General features: G+C 38.1%; 1 protein-coding gene across 2 annotated transcripts in view; it reads left to right on the top strand.

Moving 5' to 3' along the window:
• The window catches only part of mark4b (MAP/microtubule affinity-regulating kinase 4b), a 58,589-nt gene that overhangs the window by 480 nt on the left and 33,011 nt on the right, over positions 1-25,098 (top strand). For both annotated transcript variants that reach the window (XM_044120063.1, XM_044120064.1), the window contains exons 2-3: positions 18,685-18,882; positions 20,116-20,169. In XM_044120063.1, coding sequence (XP_043975998.1) covers positions 18,685-18,882; positions 20,116-20,169 — 252 coding nt within the window. The remainder of the gene's footprint in view (positions 1-18,684; positions 18,883-20,115; positions 20,170-25,098) is intronic.

Raw genomic sequence — 25,098 nt, 5'->3', positions numbered from 1 at the left:
GTTTTTCTGACCACAGCCCTGAATGGCCATTTTGATCATATCTGAAGACCTAATCGTTTGCTACTTAGTTTTATTCATTTAAAATTTTCTGCTAATGAAAACCCAAAATTCAGTTTCTCTGAAATTATACTTCATGAGACAAATAGAATAGTTTTTCTTACTGTTTGTGGGCCAAAATCCTCAGTTCAAAAATACTCGCAGGCCAAAAAATATTATTTCTACAAACTAAAGTGACCAAAAATAAATTTTTTTCATTATATTTTTACCTACTCAACAATAAACAAAGCATTAACTAACTTAACTAAACAAAGTAAACAGATATTTTTGTAGGAATGAGACCGTAGATTCAAAACGGTTTTTGCATGTTTTCCTTGTTAATTGAAAGGCAACCAGTTTGCTTATTATTTAGAAAAAGTATTTAGTCTATTCTCAGCGATAAAAACAGGATCTAGGTCAGTCTTCATTTGAAAACACTGGCTGTGTTTAGCCAAGTTCTAATACTGAAATAAAAGTAGACTTTGACGCAACAAGGTGTCTTTAGAGAATAAGTCAATAAGTAGATTTGTTCCTATAGGATCCTTTTGTGTTGCATTTAACATTTTGTTGAGCAGATTTTATAAAAATTTATTTTTGTCTTAATTTATTTAAGTTATTCTTGAATTCCAGACCAGTGACCGTGCAAAATCAGTCCAGGGGCCACTAATGGCCCCCGGCCCTCATGTTGAACACCCTTGGTCTAGCTAAATGAAACTCTTTCAGAGTAGCAAATGTTGCATCTACTGTAGGTGATTTGTTGTCATTTCGTTTCTATTTTTAAAAACGCAACACTTTTGCAAACAATCCAAAGATATTAATGGAAAGTTTAGTGGAAGGATAAAGTGTGGATAAGAAAATGAAAGGTTGAGAAGATTATGAAGCAAAGTAAATTCAGGTGGCTGGACTGAATGGGGACATTTTTCCCCATCGGAAATCATTGCAGACCGGTGTGCTGCGGCGGCGTAGGGGATAGCGCCACCCACATTTGGAGTCCTTGAGTCCTCAACGCGGCTGTCGTGGGTTCGATTCCCGGACCCGTCAACATTTACCGCATGTCTCTCCTCTCCTTCCACCTTTCCTGTCAGCCTACTTTCAAATAAGGGACACTAGAGCTCACAAAAAACCTCCTGGAGGGGAGGAAAAAAAAGAAAATCATTGCAGACAATATTAAACATTGAAACAAAAATATTTTTTATATTGCATATTTAACTTCTGAAATTACCTTTTTTATTTTTTATTAAATCTGTCGAAGCATAAAATCTGTTGATTTTTGGTTGAAAGCATAAACTAGGAAACTTTTTGGTTGATTAAAAAGAATAAATAAACTTATTTTCAGGTAAAATTAAGCACAACGTTTTACTTTATTTTTGGAAATTCTCGTCATTGCAATTGGGTAGTTACATACCAACTTATATATGTGTATTTTTATAAAAGCAAATTAGTTTTACAATAGGAAGAACCAAATCTGAGTGACCTTTATGGCGCTAATAGTGAGCTAGCATGTACATTTGATGTTTGTGTTTGGACGGTCAGTGGGCCCCTTTAGGAGCTCCCTGGATGCGGCCCTGTCATCCGGGTCTTTGTGATGTTGCCGTGTGTAAAGAGCAGCTGCTAATCTCCGGCTCATTAAGGACGGTTTGATTTGATCAGAGGCGAGTCGTGAACCGATTCCTAAACAGGGTAACAGGCTGGCCGGGAAAGTAAAACGCATGATTTAATCATCAATTTGTTTAACCCCCCCAAAAAAAACAGAAACATTGCAGACTTTTAACCTCCTCTCTCAGCTGATCAATAATTAATCCATTTGATGCGAGCCCACCCAGCTCCTCCCCACCCATCGTGTTGAACCGGCAGCTCTGCTAAATGTGCTTCGTCAGGCTAGCGCGCTGCGTCCTCCTGCAAACAAGACGACACAAACTGGGATCAGAAAGTAGAAACTAGAGTCACCCTAAAACACCAGAGGCACCGATAAGACAAACAAGAGGTCACAACAAGCATTGCAGATATTAAAAACAACAAATCTATGCATCTGTTCATTGAATAATTTAGCATCAAAAATGTTTATTTAAGTGAAACTGTTGCTTATTTTGAGGAGTCTGTTGAAAGTGTCCCCCGCCTCCAGCTCAGGGACACTCTGGCCTAAAATAGTTTGAATTTGAATTTTTAACAAAAGGCCTTGTTCCTGCTGAATCCCAGGCCTGCAGCTGGCAGAGTACAGAACGCTTCCTCTCCTATTTGTGAAGGATATTCTGGGCGTATGTCATCACCATTTATAATTTTGGTTTATTCCTTTTATTACAGTTTGTTTTCTGTTTAAGAGAAGTTGGGGAAGGAGCTACATTTCCCAGTCTGTCAATCTGTCCGTCTGGGTTTTTACACCAGGGTGTTTATTGGCTTCAGCCCACACCAGGCTCCATTAACACTCAGAAATGAAGCAGATGAAGAGAGGTATTTTAATACTTACATAAACCTGTTGCAGCTGGACTGAACCTTTGCTGTTAAACCACACCCAAGCTGAAAGTAACCAGAAGTAGCTACATAATTTTTCTATCTGTAAAGTTGGAAACGAATCGTTTTTTTCTTCCTTTTGTTGAAGGTTTTCACTCAGTTTTGACTAAAGAATGCAGAAAATGAGGATTTTAACCGATAAGATAGGCAGTTTTCTCTGTGTAACGTCACCATGGCAACAAGGGGCTGGTCCTCGTTAATCCATTTGATCGGTACGTTTACTGATGTCTGCCTTTTTTGAACAGAAGGCCTCAGGGTTGGCTGTTTTTCAGCTGATTCATCAGAATCGGGCCTACAGGGAGACATGGAGGCTGACGGAGGGAAACAGTCCTGCTCAATAAGCATTTAACACGACGCACTGATAAAAATACATTTCTGCCTCGTTAAGCTAACTAAATGTAGGGTTTCGATTAGATTAGGTTCTTAAGAGCTGTGGAGTTAGCGAAGCGGGAAGAGCGCCCCGTGTCAGTTTTAGACTTTACCAAGTACTGAAATTATTTACATTTAAGTTGGCTGAAAACACAACAGAAACAAAGCAAAGGTGAAGACAAAATGGAAATAAAACTAAGTTAAAACTACGAACACCCTTCCTGCTTCCTTATCATGATTACAGCTGGAATGATTAATCATGATTAATCAGTTATGGAAACTAATTTAGTAATCAATCAGTCACCAACTTTAGTATATTTCAGTAGTTGATTCATCATGATTGATGGTTTCAGTCCTGCTTGGGTACGGTGGAGAATCTGTGATGCTGTGGGCCTGTTTCTCTTCTTTAGACCAAAAAAGTGGCCTATTTGGAAAAGGCTGAATGAGAATAATTGATCAGGTGTTGGGCTGTCCTGTTAAACACGGCGGTGGGAGGGTGATGCTTGGGGCCTGTTTTGCAGGGAAAGGACCAGAGCATCGGTGGGGGACCATGTGGAAGGCACTTCAAGTTATTGCTTCTAAAAAAAATTTTCCTTCCACACAGTTTTCCCCATTTGGTTCCGTGTGTGTTTATGTATGGCTGAATTTTTGCGTTTTTGTACCTGGAAGTGAAGGGTTTTGCGGTTTCCGTGGCGGAATGAGTTGGAGCTAGCGCTCGTCTTCAGTCAGAGGTATTTTTGCAAACGTTGTTGCCCGAGTTATGACTCAGTCGTATTCATCATGAAATAGCAGCTAGCTTTTTCACAACAACCCACACAGTCTGAATGCTTGTTCTGTCTGGAGCTTAATCTTCAAACCCTTCACTGCTCAGTCTGGCCAGTACTGAAGTTAAAGGATTGTCTCTGGATTGTGAGACTGACTGTTGGACGTTATGGTGCACCATATTTACACATTGTTGGATTCTCCACCACAACCAGATCCAACCAGATCAGTCTGACTGTTGGAGATTAAGAAGCACTGATGTCAAAATTTACATCGGTTTCCGATACTGATGGTGATTTTATGGCTGGTAACTGATATTTACCGATCATCTCCAAACAAATTACCAATCTCCTCCCAAATCACCAAACCAAGAAAAGAATGAAACAATTATTTTTAATATCGGCCCAGTTTTACTTTTGGAACCGAAACCGATGTATTAAAAATACTCATTTTTGGCACGTTTGGTTCAGAATCTATCCATAACCTGATATCAGATGTTAATTTGTGTATCGTTTGTGTAGCTGTCTGAAATATTTACTGCCTCCAAATTCAGTTTTAATTTAGTGTTTATCATCATTATAATGACTGAAAATATATTTCTAAACCAATTACTCAATGTTAGATTGGTTGGAATTAAGATGGGACCGATAAGAAACGTTGGGCCGATATCGATATCTGATATTAATATTGCTGTTAAGGCTGATAACCAATACTTAATTGATCGATGGAAATTGCTTCATTATGACTTGAGGATAAAGCAAAATATGAGTTTTATTCAAAGTGACTGGATATCAGAGCTAAAATTCAAACACTGAATTTTAAACCCTGTTGTTCTGTTATGGTGGAGAATTTGTGTTGCTTTCTCACTTGTAGCAAAATAAAAGATGATTTCTTTCCTCTAAAACCAGAAACCGGATGCAGGACTAAATGTCACGGCTGCATGTGGGTTAAGTTGGACTTTCTGCTTTGTTTGCTCTGGTTTTGAGCAGCAGTGAAAGTTTGAATATCAACTTTGTAATCAGAAAATTTAGATTGCTAAAAATAAAAATCATCACTAAATCATTAGCCAGTATGTTGACAATCTGACATTTGGAAAAATTCTGAACAGATTAAAAGCTTTAATTGCCGTTAATTTGTGCCATTTTAGTTAAATCTTTTAAAATAATTTCTTGACAGAGGAAATAAGATCAATCTTTGACACTTGTAGTTTTATTTGTTGACTCTCTAAATCTTGTTGGCTTTTATTTGTCTTGCTAAACAAATGTTATATTTTATTCTGTTAGGGTCAGTGAGGGTGGTTTTCTGTGAGTTTTCATCATTTTTATTTCTAGTTTTGTTGTTTACAACCTCAGTTAAAAACCTGCATTTGTGTTAAGGCATCAACATATTTTTCTGTTTATTTTATTTATTTGAAAATATGCGGGGGTTTTTTTCTTGCTTTGTATTTTTACTACTTTCAGGAATCCGGTTTTTGTTCATGCATGACTTTCTTTTAATGGTTGCAGCGATGATGCACCCAAATTTTTAAGCTGTTCTTTTAAAAATAAATCTGTGTAAAAATGCTATTTTCTGACTTCGCCCAGGCCTGAGCTGCTTCCTTTCACCAACAACAAACTGATTTATGGGTTTCATCTCCATCCCGGGTCCAAACCGCAACCTTTAGTCGTGTTCTGCTGCCGCTTTCAGAGCCAGCAGCTCACACTGCGGCGCTTTCTCCCCTCTCTGAGCTGCGCTGGAATCGATTTCTCTGTGTGTGTTGGTAGATATGATGAAGAGTTGTTGTTACGTCTATAAAAACAGGGATCACTAATGGGGGTCCTGTTGCGTGACTGCGGTCCAGACAGCTGATGTTGGCTCTGAAAACTGGCTGGACTGTCACGGCACAAATGTCTATGGGGGCATCTGAAGGTCTAAAGCTACAGGATTCTCCAGCAGATAGCTTTATTGCACGCTTGGATTTATAAGTTCTTGCTTTCTAATAATAAACACAATGTGGTGCAACTGTTCTTTGCGTTTTTAACTAGATGGATATTTCATGTTTTTATTATTATTCAGCAAAAGTAAAACAAAAAATGTATCGTCCGCCATACTTGAATGAAATGTTTTCTTGTCTTTCCAGTTTTGAAGCTTGTGTCAGAACATATTTATGTTTACAAGAGGCTGGAAAGCAGAAGATGAAATGCTTTAACTGTATTTATTTTAATGCTAAGAGTCTAAGTAAGTATTTTTTACAGTCGGCACTAGAACGTCAACATGAAAGTTGCAACAAACATGTTTGCTGTTGCAGAGCTTTGGGAACAGACTTACTGTTTTGCCCGCGGCTCGTCATGAGGCCGTGTGTGTGTGTGGGTGTGTGTGTGTGCGTGTGCGTGTGTGTGTGTGTGTGTGTGTGTGAGACAGAATAAAAAGGAAGTCATACAGTGGGTGTGTGTGATTGCTTGTGAGCACATGTACAGCTGTGAGCTCTCAGAAAAAGACCAACATGTCCTGTTGGAGGCCTTTTGTCTGGACTACTGCAGGATCGGAGAACTCGTCGTCCCGACGCGTCGGCCAGCCGAGCGCGGCGTCCGTTTCACCTAGAAACACAGCAGACAGTCATGAGCAGCTCCGGGCTCTGCTGAGGCCGTCCCAACCGTGCATGATTGGTATAAAATGAGGCAGGCTGCTATTAGATAACCTATATTTGTCACAACGCCTCACTGATGTGCTGCACCATATCTGAAATGGTTTGTGTGCAACTGGAGCTCAAAGGTCAGGGAAGTGGGACAGTGGTCTGTGTGTTGAACAGGCCGGCCAGGGTGCCTCTGAGCAAGTCACCGAGCCTCCAGCCGATATATTTACTCTCATTAGTGGGTTGCAGTTGTAAACTGCGGTAGCTGATTCAGCTGGGAAAGTAAGAAACGGTGAGCAGAGAGCTGAGCAGCATTAGAGAAAGGGCTTAAGAGCTTACCGGACCTTTCTGTAGCCGGGTTCATGAAGAACGTTTCAGAGACACATTTTACAGGAATATCCACGATTTACTTTCCTCCCTCAGATTTATATTACTGCTAAAAGCTGCGTGTCACCTTCTGTCTGTTGTTCTGCGTCACATTTTTAGAGATGGTTTCTCTGGTTGTGTCACTTTGGCATCGTCTTCCTGAAGGAGAAAACGAACAGAAACTGCTTACGGACTTTTCTTTTATGTCAGCGTGCAGCTAAAAAGCTTCTCTGGGTTGTGATGCATAAATAAATCAGTCAGAAAAGAACGATGGCCAATTTTCTAATCCATTGCAGGTTTGATCCTGCACATCTGATTTGTTTCCTGTTAATTGAATCCATTGGAACCAAACAATGACATTTCTCACAGTCTGAATGCATCAGTTGAGTTTGGGAAAGATCCGATAGAGGTTAGATCTGGCTCCGGGTTTGTTTCCTTTGAAAAAATCCAAAAATTAGAGATGCACGATATATCAGCATTTACATTGGTATCGGTCAATTTTTAACATATCGGTATTGGTTCAATACGTAAAGCCGATATTAACAACTGATGTTAACTTTCACCTTGTTGCGGCTTTTATTTATGAGTGGGAAAGGAGAGGAAAGTTTGGTCATGTGATAGTGATGCAGCAAAGGATTGTGGGTAATTTAACTGAATCATGGAGCTGTATCAGCAGTGTGGTTGTTTTTATCACCTGGTTATTGGCCAAAACAGCAATATCCATCCATCTATCCATCCGTCCATCCATCCGTCCATCCATCCATCCATCCATCCATCCATCCATCCGTCCGTCCATCCATCCATCCGTCCGTCCATCCATCCATCCATCCATCCGTCCGTCCATCCATCCATCCATCCATCCTTCCATCCGTCCGTCCATCCATCCGTCTGTCCGTCCATCGTCTCCAGCAGCCATTGGGCGGTTGGTGCAGCTCTCTCTGGTCTGGCCACCAGTTTATCATAATGAACAATATTAATATTGGTTATCAATATTGGCCACATTGTTGCGTCAAATAGCTATGGTGGCGAACCATTTTCTTGATAATTTATTGTTTATGTTAGAGTCAAATTTAGAAAATAAAATCATTACATAGGAGCTTTTTGTTTTGCTTTCTTATTTAGGGACAAATGTTTTCTGACGTATTGAAATTTGAAACAGAAAATGTCACAAGCAGCACAGGCAATCTTTTGATTATTGTGCTTTTGATATTGTGTTTCATTGTAAACAGAAGCCAAAATCTGCAGCAACTTTTACTCAACAGCAGATAAAGTTTCACCCAAATCTGCATTTCACTGATTTATTAAACTTGGCTAAAAACAGGAAACCTTCTCAAAGAATGAATAAACAATACATCCATCTTTGCTGCTCAGAATAGACAAGACAATAAAAATCAGTTGCCAGCACTTTTAGCTCAATGCAGCAAAAGGTTTCGACACCCTTTGTTGCTTTAACTCAGTGTTTCTCAATTCCGGTCCTCAGGCCCCCTGCCTGCATGTTTTAGGAGTTTCCCTTCTGCCACACACCTGATTGAATATGTAGGTGATTAACAGGCTTCTGCAGCACTTGATGGTCATGCAATCATTTGAATCAGCTGCTCTGGAGTAAAGGCACATTTAAAACATGCAGAGCAGGGAGTCTGAGGACTGGAGTTGAGAAGCGCTGCGTTACTGGAGGGTAAAAATGGCCGCATCTTTGGTATGAAATTTCTGGTGGATGGCACCATGTGGTTCCTGAAAAGGTAAACAAGAAAAGGTATGAAATTGTTAAAAATGTTGGAATTAAATCCTTCATTTGAAGACAAAGTTCAACTAAGCCTCAGTCTTCCAAGAGATATTTTCATGTTCCACTTCATGATGTTGCTTAAACATTGGTAAGTAACAAGCTGGAATCCTGTATTATCATTTTCCACCTACAATATGTTTACCCAAGACTTCGTAGGTTACAAGTTGGAACCATGTACAAGTCAAAAGCAAATTGTTTGCACAAATTCAGGCCCAGTTGTGAGTTTTCTCCTACTTTCCCACTCGCTGTTTGGTCATATCATCTCAGAAATATTTGACGGCTGTTGAGCAGGTGGCGACCAACCTGCTGGATGAAGAATGAACACCAGTCACATAACACGCGGTGTTACTGCCATGCAGACTCACACAGCTCCCTGCAGACAAACCTATTGTCAGAAGCTCCTAGCAACAAAAAGAGCCAGCAGAAAAGACACTCTGATGGTTTTAGTTGATGCACACAGTCAGTCTGTTGTGCTCATTGTGCGAAGGGCCTCAGCTCCTCAGGTGTACGGTTTCCCCTCAGGCCCAAGCTGCTGCAGTTTAACCTACTCGCATATCCAGTGTCCTAAACGGACTGAAATCTGTAGAATCTCCAGACTTTTCTCATGCAGTTAGAGACTAATAAGATTTTTCTGCTCCAACTTCAGAGAAATTTCAGTTGCCTTATAATTAATGTGAGGAATCTTGATAATTTCTGCTTATTGCGATCTCTGTGTTCACATAAAGCCAGTTTGGGTGATTTTTGAGTGTTTAATCACCTACAGGTTGTGATTTGAGGCATTTATGGCACAGACTGCAGAAACACAACCCCCTCCAGGGGGTCTTTTGTGGGCTCTAGTGTCCCTTATATGACAGTAGGCTGACAGGAAAGGGGGAAGGAGAGGAGGGAAGACATGCGGCAAATGTCATCGGGTCTGGGAATCGAACCCGTGACGGCCGCGTCGAGGACTCAAGGCCTCCAAAGGTGGGGTGCGCTGATCTCTACGCCACCGGAGCACGCCCCATTTTACCAAGTATTTTTGATCTAGTTTTAATGCAGGTGTTACACTTGAAAAAAGGCTAAATTAACTTTTCAGTGAACTATAGGAACTTGTTTTAAGTCAATAATATTCTATACTACTTTGAAAACATTTTTCAAATCAAGTCTATTTTGTTTGTGTCTTAAGATATTTCTTTGTAACGATGATTTTGTTGTAATATTTGTGGTTTGGACCCCAGGAAGAGGCGTCTCTATGTGGTAGAGACTAACTGGGATCCTTAAATAAATAAACAAGCTAATTAGTTTATGGAAAAGTTAAAACAAGCTCTTATAGTTAGTTTTGTACACTGGAAACCGAAATGCTTGTTAAGGTTGTTTGTTTTTGCAGTGTAAATCCTGTGTGATAACTTCGGAAGTGACGATGGTTTATCTGCTTGCTCTTCGCTTTACTTCCTTATCTCTGAGGTTTCTGTCGCTTCCTTGAGCAAACAGTAAAGAAATGCTTCCTGTCAGAGACCCAACTTTAAGATTATTTAACAAAATTACTTAAATAACTTAATGTCATGCTTCCTCAGCATTTATATCTGCTGTGCAAACATGGAAGTGTCTTTGCTGTGGAGGTTTCAGTGTTTCCTAGAGATAAACGAGCTGAGTCAGCGTTCCTCACAGAAGTTTTCACACCCCTCGTTGCTTCAACCCTCAGTTATTGTATTTAGGGTTTTATGTGACAGGACAGCCTAAATTGGTGCAGAATTGGGAAATGGAAGGAAAGATAAACAATGTTTATCAAAGTTCTGTATGGAGAGAAATCTGGAAAGTGTGGCATGCATTTATATTCTCTCAAGTCGAACCTTAGCCAGATGTTTTGCCTTTTCTGTTTTGCAACATCTCTATATATTTTTGTACAGTTTAAGCTGCAACTAACAATTCTATTGATTATTCTGAGGATTAATCAGATAAAACAATTGGTACATTCTTTACATTTTTCATTTAACCGCCTAAGTTTCTTTTAATATAATATTCAAAATACATTAATAAAGACATGCAAACAAACAATTAAGTTCTTTTTTTTCAAGAAGAAAATAAACATTTTATTAACACTCTTTTAGTGAATTTGAACCAGGTTAAGCTAAAATTTTACCCATTGAGGAGTTCTAGATAAAACGTATTTGCAGATAAAATAAATATGTTTTTATTGTAAATGCAAAATGTGTATATTTTTTTTACAGTTTTGGCCTAATTTCAGTTCTGGATATGCTGTTTTTGTTCAGCAAATGTCCTTTTCCAAGTCTGTTTACTCCAGTGAGATGTAACCAATTACTAAATTAGATGATGATTATTTCAATAATAATTAACTCGTCATGATTAAGCTGATTAATTGTTTCAGCCCTAGACCAGTTATTTCAGCAAATGGCCTTTCTGACTCTGTGTTCCCCAATTAACGGTTAATAAATTGCTAAAGTCAAATTGGTTAAATTAGTATATGAATTGACAATTATTTCCATTAATCGTTTCTTTCCTTGGTGGATTAGCACACACCTGCACAGGTAGGAGACGTGTCTGAAACATGTTAGATACTCTTGTTCTAAAACATCAATTATTGTCTGCAGGATTCATACCTGAAGCCTGTGGATGCATCTGACTGAAAACTCAGGATCAAACACATTTTTGTCTCTTAAAAACCCTCTGAGAACAAAAAATAACCCCATATTTAGGGAAACAAATCATTACAGCGAGAGAGGAGATCTGTGTTGAAAGGAGGGAACTCCAGCCCAGCCAAGAAATGACTCAGCATTTAATCTGCTGCTGCTGGTCCAAACAGAATAAATGTGACCACTTACTCAGCTGAGGCGGATCATCGCAGCGCCCTGGAGAACGAAATGCCCAGTAACGTGGCGCGGCTCCAGGTTGCTGCGTGTTGCAGCGACACGTTATCCAGTTGCACTTGCATTAACTGGACCGGTGGCCGGAAGTGATGGGGAAACTGGTGCCATTGGGGCATGTTAGTTTTAAGATATTGTCAGTTTTGAAGATCCAGTGTTTATGAGAAACTTTTGTCTTTAAGAAAATGAAAACTTTGTGCCGTTCAGTAGTTCTTAAGTAGCTTTGTTTGCTGCTCAGAAGGTGAGTAGCTCCAGTAGAAACAAGCGTCTGCCTGGTTCCCCTGGGGACATAATCTGTGTCGGAGAAAAACCGCTTTGCAGCCAAACGGGTCTGACCTGGATTAAAGCTTTGATTCCCAGGAATTTGAATCGTTGGCAGAAGCCAAACATGGCTGTCAGCTGCTCTGATGCTTCAGCGGCTTTCAGTGAAAACAGAGGGACTCATCATTGTTTCTAATGATGTGTACTTTCTGCGTGGTTGGGAGGATTTCTGTCACTCATTTCCACCGAAAGAAAAACCAATTTGAAGCCTTTTACTTTTTTATTATTCAATAATCATGGGCAAGTTTGAGAATTGCAGGGAAAGGTTTAATTTACAATCACTTTCCCCTTAATGGGAAGGCAACTTTTGGAGAAATCTGCTTGAAAATGTGAGACCTATAACGAATGTATTGTAGAATACAAGGTTTATATGAAAGACTTTGGCTTCAAAATAAACGTAAGACTCCAGAGGACTAAAAATCTGCACTAATATCACTGAGGGGGAGGAAATGAACATGTTACTCAGCAGATCTGTGCCAAAAAAATCAACTCTAAGAATCACAATATAAATGTACCAAAATTGATATTTAAGGATAAAACAAATTGGCTGTCTGTCAACCTCCATTTTTAAAAATTTACAGGAGATTCTGACGTTGCCACACAGCTGGTTGTGAAACATAAACATGCGCAAAAAGCAACACAATAAAGAGGAAACTAGAAAAACGAAATGGAGGCATTCAACCAGCTCCACCTTCATTGCAGGGAAACATTTGGACTCTTTGATTTTTACTGAATTCTCTGGAGGCCGAGCGTGTCGGATGAAGGTTGAGCACTTCAGGAACACCCAGAAGTTTACATCCGTGTTTCATGCAGAAATGCTGTCAGGCAGCAGTGTTGACGTTTCACTTAAGTTAAAGGTCTCAGCTTCCACTGACCGGTTTTTACAATTTATCACCCAGTAAATGTGGTAATGACAGGCCTAATCATGGGCCCAAAAATCCGATTTTAATGGTGAGCTGGTCAAAGACTCCCACCTCTAGACGTGATGCTGCTCGCTGTGCCACTGGACTGGCGTCTTCGTTAGCTTGGAGCTGGTAGTTAGCTGATCTAGCTTCATTTCATTGTGTCCAACGCTGACTTAGTAAGGGCTAACGTTGCTCCATAATGGTTGCACAAGAGAGCAGGTTTTCTAAAGAAAACTTCTTGATCGTTATCTTTGGCTTTTTAAAAAATGATCTGGATGCAGCTGCTCAGAGTGCTTTCTGTGCTCATTTTTGCCCTTTTTATGTTTATTTTACCCATTTTTCCTACAACTGAGCACAGTGAATCTGCAGTTTTTTCCCTTCCATTAAATCCTGACCAGTGATCAGCCGTCAGCTCACCGCCATCAGACCCGTCTGTCAGAGAAACCGGATGGTTTTTTTCTGCAGCCGTCTCTTCCTCGTGTTGTCCTACCAGGAAGGAGCGTCGCAGTGCAGCATGTGACACGGCTGCTGCCATCGCTGTGACATCTCCGTTTCCAGGATGAGATCTGACGCAGGGTGACGTTTCTGAAACTTCCCCTCTGCTCTTGTCACACACAGAAAGATCCTGAACGCTGTAGAAAAATGTCCAGATTCCTGCAGAGATGCTCAGGAAGCCTCTGTTAGAGGGAAGCTGCTGAGAACTTTAAAAAAACCAAACATTTTGCAAACAACAACTTTACTAGAAAGAGGACGATGCATGGAAACCAATGTGGAAATGCTGAAAACTATTCATTTGATTTTGATTTTCTTGCTAAATGTGCAATTTCTCTCTTAAAATCTTTGGAAATCTCTGGTATTTTCTGTTGAGACCCGAAACAACTCAACTATTTATTCATCAGTGCTTAATTTTAACGCACTGAGGGACATGTTTAGAGCGTGCGAGCTGCTGGACAGGAAGCAGAAGCTGCCACCATGTGTATTTTTAAGAGTTTGAGGACGGAGGATTACGCCACACCTCTGCAGGGCACTGACATCACACTTCCTGTCTTTGCTCAATACTTTCACATCGATTCACGCACTACTTGCGTAGCTGCTGTACTTTCAGATCGCCTCCATCTGGGTGTCGGCCAGTGCTTGAAAACTTGTCTGTGCTCGTCACAGGTAGCTTCCCTAAATAGCTCTGCAGTTCCTGCAGATAAGCGTAGAAAATCAGATTTGCATTTCTTTGGCTGCAGTGACCTGTGTAGAGTTATTTATGAGTTGGACTGCAAAAGAGGAAATGATGTAATAACCGTCATGCATTGTTAAAGTTAGTCGAAGCTGATAGTTCATATCAACAATGGAAAACCTGAGTCGATTCCTGAGCATTTAGACGTGTTTCATTCAGTTTCACTCCCAGACAGACAGCAGAAAGCTCTGCAACACCTGCAGATCTACATTCCACAACAACGCAGCCGCATATTTGAGTTAATGGCTTTTGTTAGGCAGGTTGACTATGAAAGGAATATTGTGTAGTTTATTGCTAACAAAGACGACTGAAACCTGATTCTGTGTTTTAATAAACTGAAATATTTAAACTCCTCTATTAAGGCTGGACAATAAATCAATAACAGTTTATATTTTATTTATATTCCTTGAACTCTGATCCAGGACCGCACTGCATTCTGGGTGTTGTAGGCAGAGGACTATTTCTCTTAAATAAAAAATTTTTCCGATACTGTAAGCGAAATGTTGGATTCAAATTCCAAAGCATCTTTCTTTTCTTTTCTGCTGATTTAAGCTCAGAGGTCAAAAGTTCGGACAAGAAAAAGAGGCGGGGCCGGCCTTCTGTCAACAACTCGCTTTTATTGTTGTTGAAATGACGTGTGGATGTTTTCCCACCGTCACACAGGGATTTCACTAAACCCTGATGTGGAGCCGCGGCCACCGTTACCCCTCTAACAAGTTTAACTGAACTTCTAATGGTTTAGATAACAGGTTTTTACAGGAAACTTGACTATTAAAGGCAAACCGTTTTGCTTACATGAGCAAGTTGGGACAGGTCTGTGGCACATGTGTCAAATTCGAGGCACGGGGGCCAAATCTGGCCCACCGCAGCGTTTAATGTGGCCCTCAAGACTCCAAATTACATTGATAAGTCCCTCCAGTTTTTCAGAAATCCACACAAACAGATCCCCACACTTTTCAGATTTTTACTGCAATTTTTTCTAAAAATTGTCCACAAACATTTGGGTTTAACTGACTGCTGCCTCTGGCTTACTGAATGTCAGGTTATAGTCCGAAATCAATACAGCGATTAATAAAAAGTCACATATCATCAGACATTAGTGCAAATATCATAAAAATTACTCACAACTATTTCCAAATTAACACCACAAAATCTGTGATTTTTATTACAAAAAACAAAAAGAGAGTCACAAAATCCTGGATCATTGTGAAAAGATGTTCAATATTTAATAATAAAAAAAGAAACGCTTATTGAGTGCTCAAACAAACCGCTATTTAATGATATTTTAACAGTTTCATGGGTTTTATCAATAAGTTCTGGCACAACCGGCCCTTTAAGAACATTCAGATTTTTGATTTGGCCCAAAATGAAAATGAGTTTGACGCTCTGGTTTTATGGGCAAAACAAAAAATGCTCATTATATTTTTTGCACAAAATTATTCTTAAATAATGAGATTTCAGTTTACTCAGTTGAACTCCTTTCAGGATGAGCTGCTTTAGGACTCTGTCACTTTAAATGAGCTTCTGCTGGCCACAACTCAACATTCACACTCGCTCTTAAAAATAGATCCAAAAACATGTGCAATGTGCAACCGTATGTCTTTGAAAAGGAGAAGTGGAGCCTCCTGCACAACCAGCAAAATTGCACTAAGTGACAAGTCAACAAGAAAACACCTTCCTCTTCCAGCAGGCATTGCACAGCGCATACAGCAGTTAAACCAGCTGACCAAACGTGCTGGAGCTCAGCTTGGGTTGCTAGGCAACGGTGTCGTGCCTTAATATTTGAGAGGCTTTTGAAACGGCTCATTTTCTAAAAACAATTAACGTTTTGCTAAAAAGAAATAAACAGCTGGGTGGTGTTTTGTTTTATTTTCTTTAAAGAAGAAAATGCTTGGGCTGTTTTTAGAAGCAGTTTAGACCCAAATGGAAGTAGAAAAACAAGCAACATGTGATATTTGCATAAAGGGAAATTAAATTAATTAAAAATTTATTTAAAAAATATAATGAATAAAAGAGTAAAATAATAAATAAAACAGCAATAATTTATCTTTAAAATAGTAATCATTACAACATTATTTGCTGTCTCAACCCTTCCCATCAGCTCCTGCCAGCGCCGGCAGGGTGATGCGATCGCTCTGTTTCCAAGGTCAAGGTGTGCAGCAGCAGCAGCAACTTTGCTGAATCTGCAAATCGCATCCGAACAGCAACCTCCACCTCCACCTCCACCCAAACACTTAGCGCCATCCATCTTCTGAACCCAGCGTCCTATCACATTTATAATGATTACTGGGGGGGTTATCCCACAGGCTCACTCCCTAATTCGTTTTCTGACTCAGTTCTCCGTCCTCTGAGATGTCGGACCACACCTCCAAGTGAAGAAATTGTATGTTAATCAGAAGGAGTGAATCGATGGAGCCCCGAATTTATGGGAGTTTGCTGAAAATGAAGAGAGGAGCTGGAGACAAAAGAAAGGGCGTGTCTGGGCAGAGAAAAGGAGAATGGAGGGAAAGGATGAAAATTGATTTGTCTGGGGGATGGGAAGAGCCAGGGCAGGAAAGGAGAGGGGGGCGGAGGGCAAGCAGGGGTGGAAATGAAGGTGCCTGGATAATATAGACAAAGAACAAAGACAATCAGTCTCTACATTTCTAATAGCTGTCCTAACAAACACTTTCACTTGCTTAAAGTTTCCAACATGTTCACTTCAATTTATACAGTTTAACGAGGCTGGCGAGTCTGTAGAGTGATAAGAATGGCAATATAGAAGCAGATTGTCACATTTAACACAGAGTGGATCAGAATAACCTGGTAAGACACAAAAATATTAAAATGAAGCAATTATTTAGAATATGGAGGACAGATACTGCCAAAATAAGGGCTAAAGGTATAGTGAAATGTCTAAATGTGGTATCCAAATAATAGTAAGATATTTCCTAACTCATTTGATTACATAGTGTGACATAATTTAATAAACTACTCGTATAACAGTATCCAATCTCCTATTTATTTCTTCTTTTGTTAATAATCTGTATTTACTCTTTGCTATTTTTTACCCACTGTCAAATTTTTTTCATCATTTATTTTGCTTAATATTTTTTTGTATTCAGTATTTATAAAAAATGTTTTAATTTACTGTCATTTTTTTTTATTATGTGTTCATTTTCTGTAATATTTTCTCTTTGCAGTTTTTTAAAAAATTTTCTTATGTTACTTTATAATTTTTTTGAAACATTAAAGTAGAAAAGAAAAATGGGGAGGGAATGGAGAAAATTTATTTCTACATTTTTTGCCAATTTTGGCAGAACCTGTCCTCCATAGGTTTTGGTCTAAAAAAAAACCTCCAACATTTTTTATTGTCCTCATGTTTTCTTCTAAATTTTTGGTAGAAATAAAGTTGAAAGGATGAATGGGGAGGGAATAAATAAATTAAATTAATGTGTTTATATCCAATATTGGCAGAATCTGTCCTCCATAGCTTTTAGTCTAGAAGAACCTTCAACATTGAGACGTGAAGGATCTAAAAATAGTGACGCTGCTTGGAAGGAAACGGTAAATCACAATCTGTCAGTGGCCTGAAGTGTTTTATTTGTCAGGAAGTGCCTGAAATGAAAACCACCACTTTGTCATTCCTGTTTGTGAAAGTGAATTGTTCAAACGCCAATAATGACAGAAGTGTAAAATGTCCTGGTTTACTCAACACATAACCTTTCTGCTTAATTGTTTCAGTAATTATCAGAGACTCTGGTGCTTCCTTTATGTTTTCACTTCCTTGTTAGTCCCACATCCTACATTTCAACTCATTTTCTCCATTCTTGTTTTGTTGCAGATAAAAGCAGGTTTTTTAACCCTTTTAAAAATAACTATTAATGTTGCTTCTTGCGATTTAAGCTGCGTAGGAAGGGGGTGTCCCAGATTTCAACAAGAATCAGAGCTTTGTTTGGTGCGTGTGGTTGAGTACATCGGCATCATCCGGATGAATGTTGGTGACCTTGCAGCAAGTCATGAATGTGAAGAATGTGAAATATGAACGATCACATGAGATGCACCAAGGTGACCCGGTTACAGTTGGTTCTGGAGCCACATGACTGCAGAACCAGAGTCTCGAGGTCTTTGGCGGTTCTGGTAAAGTGATGCGGTCACGTACAACCAGGGAACTTTGGCTGCAACCGAAACAAATCAGAAAATGAGACTCTAAAAAACGGTTTTAACATGAAACTCCGCAAGGTTACCATCCATCATATTAGTTGTTGTAGATTAATCATTTCAGATTGTGTTTAGATAAATCACTGATCATACATTAAAGATCTGCTGTTGTCATAGCAACCTTCCAGACCCCTCAGGTTCTGGTTCTGGTTCTGGTTCTGCTCTGCATCTCCAGAACCAGAGCCAAACATGAAGAAGCAGCTTTCAGCTTCTATGCACCACAAATCTGGAACAAACTTCCAGAAAACTGCAAAACAGTCGAAACACTGACGTCCTATAAATCAAGACTAAAAAACCAGCTGTTTAAAGTTGATTCTGAAACATTATAACTGAAATATTGATCAACATTTTGACATGTAATGATGCCAATTGGTAAAATGTAATGTTTTTTTTAAATTATTTACATACACAGATATTTTTTTATTGATCTACAAAATAATAAGATGAATAGAAGCAATAGAAATTAAATAACCAAACAGAAATAACAAACACAAACAAATGTGTAGCTATACATTAAAAAATGATTAATTCAAAACCAAAACAAAACTCAGAACATGGTCAATTGGTGTCACAACAAAAATTAAACTGATTAAAATTATGTCTGTCACGACTTTGTTTTTTTGTGTTTTGATGATGTAAACACTTTTAGCCGCGTTGTTGCTGAAATGTGCTATACAAAAGTTGACTGATTGACTGATTGATTGATTGATTGATTGATTCCCCTCTTGCCGCAGCATGCCTCGCTGTCGGCCAGCCGCTCGGATAAAGGTACCGGCTGGTCGAGCCGCTCGCTCGGCGCCCGCTGTCGAAACTCCATCGCCCTGTGTTCGGACGAGCTGCCGCACATCGGGAACTACCGGCTGCTGAAAACCATCGGCAAGGGCAACTTCGCCAAAGTGAAGCTGGCCCGCCACATTCTGACGGGCAGAGAGGTGAGCCAGACGAGAACTCGAAGGAAAGCTTTGTTTATTGCTCTGGAGGAAGCTGTGAATTGGTTGGAAGCATTTTGGCCCTGCAGCAGAACTGAGGCTTTGCCCTCTTTGAACAGGCCAGTCGCCTTTAAACAGACGTCTTCCTTCTCATAAAACCCGCTGACCTACATCGGTTGAACCGATACCTTGAGGCCCAGGAAGCTCCACACGGCTTGATCATGTGAAAAGCTGAAAGTTTCCCACCCAAATAAAGCAGAAGTCAGTCAGAGTTTACAGCTGAGGGCCTGATGTTGTCTTGAACCGGACCGCCGCCTCGTATTCAGGGCTTTGGAGTTATTTTTTGTTGATTGCAGCGTTTAGCGTGCTGTAAAACAGTACGTCTTGAACTTTCTCCTCTTTTTATTGCTTTGCTTGAGTACAGAATAAGGTAATCTCTTAGGTTTACAGCAGAGTTTAATTATAAATCCACCAAACTGCAGAAACTACAATCATTTATAAATTATGTTGAATGTTTTCGTCTGCAGGTGCATGTCAGTAAACCATAAATCACAGAAAAGTTTATTTTATTTCAGGAATTACATTCAGAAGTGAAACTCGCTGTGAATATGTATAAATTACACACAAAGTGACATATTTAGATGTTTATTTTGATTAATGCGGTGTACAGCGGATGAAAATTGAGTCTCTCAGAAAACACATATTTAGCTCCAAACTAAACATTTAGTTTGAGGCTAAATATATAGCTTCAAAAATAAATATTTATTTAGCAACTAAATATTTAGCTTCAAACTAGGTATTTAGTTTGATGCTAAACATTTAGCCTACAAATATTTAGTTTGCAAGCACAATGTTTAGTTTTAAGCTGAATATATAGTTTCAGAATAAGTCTTTATTTAGCAAGCTAAATATGCAGGTTCAAATTAAATACGTAATTTGAACCTACATATTTAATTTGAAGTTAGTTTGGAGATAAAAATTAAGCTGACTAAAAAATTCTGTTCCCGCTTTGGTTTTTCATTGTGTTGATAACCTTTTAGTGTTTGTTGACATTTGGGATTAAAATATTAAAGTGATAAAAAAACGTCACATTATTGACACAATTTAAGAAAAGCAACATTTATGCAAAAGTGGGTTAATTTAAAAAAATTTAACAAACACGACAATTAGGTACACGTTTTAAGAATGCCACACATTTTCTCTTCTTGGTTTTTACACTCTGTCACTGTTTCCCAGGTTGCCATAAAGATCATCGATAAAACCCAACTCAACCCAACCAGCCTTCAGAAGGTGAGTGAAACCGAACCAACTCTTCCTCTGCTGTGATGCTGTTCGTTAAAAAACCTCGGATATTTCCGACGTTTTTTTAACATTTCCCAACATTAACCTTGAAATTGTTGGACTTGTCGGCTGACCTGCCTTTTTTTCGACCTGCCTCGCACGGACATATTGTTCACTGATACATAAGAGCACATTGTTGCCACGGCAACGCATCTTTTCAGGCATTTTGATTGGTCAAAGCAAAGGAAACGTTAATTCAAATGCGAGGAAATATAATTTCTTAACATTTTAGAATAGAATTCAACTTTATTGTCATTGCACTGTCACAAGTACAAGCAACAAAATGTAGTTTGCATCTATCCAGAAGTGCTATACAGGATATAAATATTTAATTACAGGTGTACAAGACTAAATATAAATATAAATATGGGAGCTATATGCACAGATTATACAGAATATACAAGAATGTTAGAAAATGGATTATATATGTATTAGTTGGTTTAAAATACAAGATAAATAATGGCAGATAAGATTTCCAGATTGTATATGTGTGAGGAAAACATGTCCAGATGTTTCATTATATTTGCTCTTAAATATTTTCAGTCATTTCTGATCATATTTGTCAGTTCATTATATATTTACAAGCAGAATGTTGCAAAAATAGTTTTTTTTAAAAGTATTACGACAGATCATGGTAGCAATACTTGCAATATAGATATTAATGGTACAATTAGTCTAAATCTAATACTTCCATTTTTCCAAAGCATCAAATTGTAAATTATACAACTTAAGTAGATTAAAAAAGCTTAAAATCACTGTTTAGTCCACAGAGTCAGTGATCCCCTGGCAGAAAGTCCCTCTGCAGAGTGAGCTGGATGAAGCTTGATGTGTGCCATGCTTTGATTTCTCATTTAATCCAGAATAATCTGTTCAGCGCGCCATCAGCTCCCCGCTCTGCTGCATCAGATCCACGCTGTCGGAAAACGAGTCCATTCAGTGTGCAGCAAAGGCAGACAATGATGCAGTTTAAACGTTTAACTCGAGTCTGAACTATTCGCACTAAAATCAGTTAAAATACCTTGTAAGTGTTGGTTCAAGTTTATTTTCTCTAACACAATAATCAGATATAAAGTCGTTCTCCCTTTCTGTAATCCTGATTTCATCCGTCTCTTTTCACTGGGAAGTTTTTTTATTTTATTTATTTATTTGGTGTGAAATTACACCATATCACAAATTAGCTTGCAGTTCAGCTTATAGGTGGAAATAAATGCTTAATTTCTGCTACCAATCAGGAATTAAACAGGAAATGCTGCTTCAGCGCAGCCTTGTGTAAAGATCAACAGACTTGTTTCAAACTTCTAGTGTTTGTTTCTAATCTGTAGTTTTGTACGTAAACTTTGGAAGAAAGATCAAATGTTTTAAAAAAAGTTAATAGCTTTGTTTTATTTGAAACAGAATAAACATGACTATTATATTATAAAAAGTAATTGATAGGATTACAGTGAAGAATAGAAATAAAGTTTATTGTCCCTCAATGGGGAAATTCAGGTGAGTTATTAATTATGATTAATCAGTTATTGAAATTCAAGCTAATTTAGTAAATCGATTAATCACTAACTGGCTGTTTTTCTTTAGTAGACTCAGAAGAAGGCAATTTTCCAGAACAACACTTCTAGGGCAATAATTAAGCCAAATATGTACAAATATACATTTTGCATTTGACATTAGAAAACAATAAAAACCTTCCTTGCCTGTAAACTTGTTCTAGTTAAAACTCCTCATTTGGCACTTTTAGCTCCTCCTGGTTCAAATTATGTAAAAATCCTATTTAGCATCTTTTGCTCTCCAATTATTAACCGATTGATCCAAAAAATCATAAATAAATTAATCAACAAATGATCAAGCGTACTCTAAAGGAATGTTATTGCATTTAAGGCAATAAATTGTCTATTTTCTTATTTTTAAATGAATTTTCCATGAATTTATAATATTGTATTTAAAAAAGGTGTAAGTAGTTAAATGTAAAATCTGCAGAATGAGCCAATTTTTTAAAAATCAGATTAATCATCTAAATAATCGATTAATCGTTCAAACAATCAAATAGTAAAATAGTTGATTGTTGCAGCGAAATCGAAACAATAAAAACAGAACATAAGAATAGTAAACGGTAGAGTAAAGAGAAATTTACAGCTAAACAGACCATACTTCAGACCATATCTCTAGTTGGCTGCTGATCCAGGTTTATCTAAATCTGTCTTAAATGTGACACCAAACTCCCATTTGACTTTTCCACACTTTTATTATCCGACTTCTGACTCTTTTAAAATTATTTCTGATGCCAGTTAAGGACAAGAAAGCATTTTATTTTTCCAAGATTTGAAAGTGAATCTGTTTGGCGCTGAAGCAGCTGTGTTTGTTTGTTGATATTGAAAGCGCCTCTTTTCAGCTGTCCAAGTGTTTGATTAAAGGCTCTTCTTTGAAGTGCTGTAAAGGATTTCTATGTTTTGTGTTCTCACTGTTGTGTATTCATACATTAAGCCCACGAAGCGGCTCAGTGTGTCTGTGCAACGCCACCGTCAGTTGTTTTCTCAGTCCGCTGGAACGAACGGGGCTAAAGGCTCGACGTAATGAGTCTGTGCATGCTTGTCTGCTGACATTTAGGCTAATCTTTTAGCTTCATGTGCTGCATTCATGATTAATGAGATTAAGCCCTTCGCTGTCTGAACTTGGTCCGTTTGGTTTGCACTTGTTTGAATCCGAGTCTGTTGGCTGAAAATGCTCTTAATAAAACAAAATCAAGATGCACCCTCCATGTTTGTATATTATTTTATAGCTTTTGCGGTTTCTTGCTCAGATTTATAAAAAAAAAAAAAAAAAAAAGTCAAAGTGTCACGTAGACGACATGGCTGCTGTTTGTAGTCTTGTTTAATATCTGCATTGTAACTTCAAACTAGGTCTGTCGCAATAAACAATAAATCAGTTAATTGCATGATAAATTAAAACAAACTCAGTAATTTCCATTTGCATGATTTATCGTTTTCTCTTTTCTGTAGGAAATATACGTGTTTTTGAACTTCACTAGCCACCGTAGCTGGGCATTTTGGAAAAATTTGCCCTTCGCTGTTGCCAATTCCACTACAAGGGCTAAAACGATTAATCGGATTCATTGTGATTAATCGATTACTTAATTAGTTGATGATTATTTGAATAACCAATTAATTATCAGCTATTGTATACAGACTCAAAAAAGGCAGTTTGAACACAGGAAAATAACATTCAGAGCAGTAATTAAACCAAAACTGCACAAAAGATGTTTACATTTTGCATTTAAGATGAAAAAAGGTTTTAGCTCCACCCGGTTTAAATCATGTAAAACTAAAAAACGCTTATTAATCACCTTTGCTATCCAATTATTCAGTTAATCAAAAAATAATCACTGGGTCAGTCCTACATTGTTAAGGTCTGAACCTTTTACATGTTGATGTTAGAAGGATTAATTTAGTTGCAGGTTTATCTTTTACAAATGATCAATCATTCAACTAAAGAAATGCTGTTACAGCATTTTAGGTGTGATGATGTGTTTTTATTTCAAAACGTAATTGAATTATGTGTTTATTTCCTATTTTAAATTGATTATTAATATTTTTTACAGTAAACTTAAGCGGTTAAATTAAAAATCTGTTGAATATTAATCAATTAATCATCAGAATAACTGATCGATTGCTAAAATAATTAGTTGCAGCTTTTAGATCATTGCCAGGCAGGGTGTAGCTTTTATGGAGAAAACTAAAACAAAGAGAAAACATAAAGTTAGGAGTTAAAATAACAGCAAATAATGTAAATAGGAGAGTAGAAGAAGAAGAAACTGAGCTCCAGCAGCCTGAAGTTCACAGGAAAGCTGGATTAGGGGAAATATGAAATATGCTTTTTAATTTTTAAATGTTCTTTAATTTGGAGTCACTAACCCAGTAAAATATTAAACTGCAGGAAATTCTGTTGGTACAACATATCTGTTGCTCCTCATGTTTTAATTTAGATCTAAAGTGACTTGAATCTATGTCAGCAAAATTGTCCTGATTGGGACTTTTCTAGTTTATTTCCTGACTCGTAATCTTTGCCATTTGTTCCTGTTTGAGTTTTAGGAACAGTTCTCACAGTCTAAATAAGCATCTCTTTGTTCTTTAGCAGCCCTGCTGACTAAATGTTAGCCTCAAAGTTTGTTTTACCTTCACCTTTACTGCAAAAACACATTCATCTCTGGAAGAATCACAGTCAGCCCATTGATAACTTCTTATCTGGTAAATAAAGCGTTCAGAAGAGACTGTGACTCAACTGACGCCACAAAATTGTCTCTGCTTTTAATTATGTTCTGTGTTTCTACATAATTGTCATCATTTTACACAAACAGCCATTTACTGAGATATACTACCTCTAGCATATGGTGATAATATTATACATTAAGGGAAGAAAAGTGATACTAATTTGTGTTTATTTATGAGCCGCATCAGCTTCAGTTCCGTTTATTTTAGAGCAATAAATGTTTTTATTTCTGCCATTTGTGAAGGGCTGCATGAGACCATATTTCTATTTTCTATAAAAACTTAGAAAAGCTGTAAAATATTTACTCCAATGTACTTCTAATTGACTTCATGTGGAGACTTAGTGAGTTAGGTGTGTATTTCCCAACGCTGAGTTTTCTCAGCCACACATTTAAGGGCCGTTCAGTTGCAGAATAAATCCTATTTCCACAAAGTAAGATTATAGGCTTTTAGTAAATGGGAAAACATTTAAAGAAGTTTAGTTTTCCATCAATAATCTTAGATTTCAGTGCTGCCTAAGTTGCACAGATTTAAATATTACTGGTATTGTCGCTTTCTCCAGGTTGAAAAGAGCTTAACGGTGCTGATTGTAGTTGTTATTTCCATATTTATGAATTTG

This window comes from Gambusia affinis, linkage group LG06 (genome assembly GCF_019740435.1).
Source record: "Gambusia affinis linkage group LG06, SWU_Gaff_1.0, whole genome shotgun sequence".
NCBI lineage: Eukaryota > Metazoa > Chordata > Actinopteri > Cyprinodontiformes > Poeciliidae > Gambusia > Gambusia affinis.
Note: the sequence above shows the minus strand (reverse complement) of the source record. Positions and strands in the feature narration are given on the sequence as shown.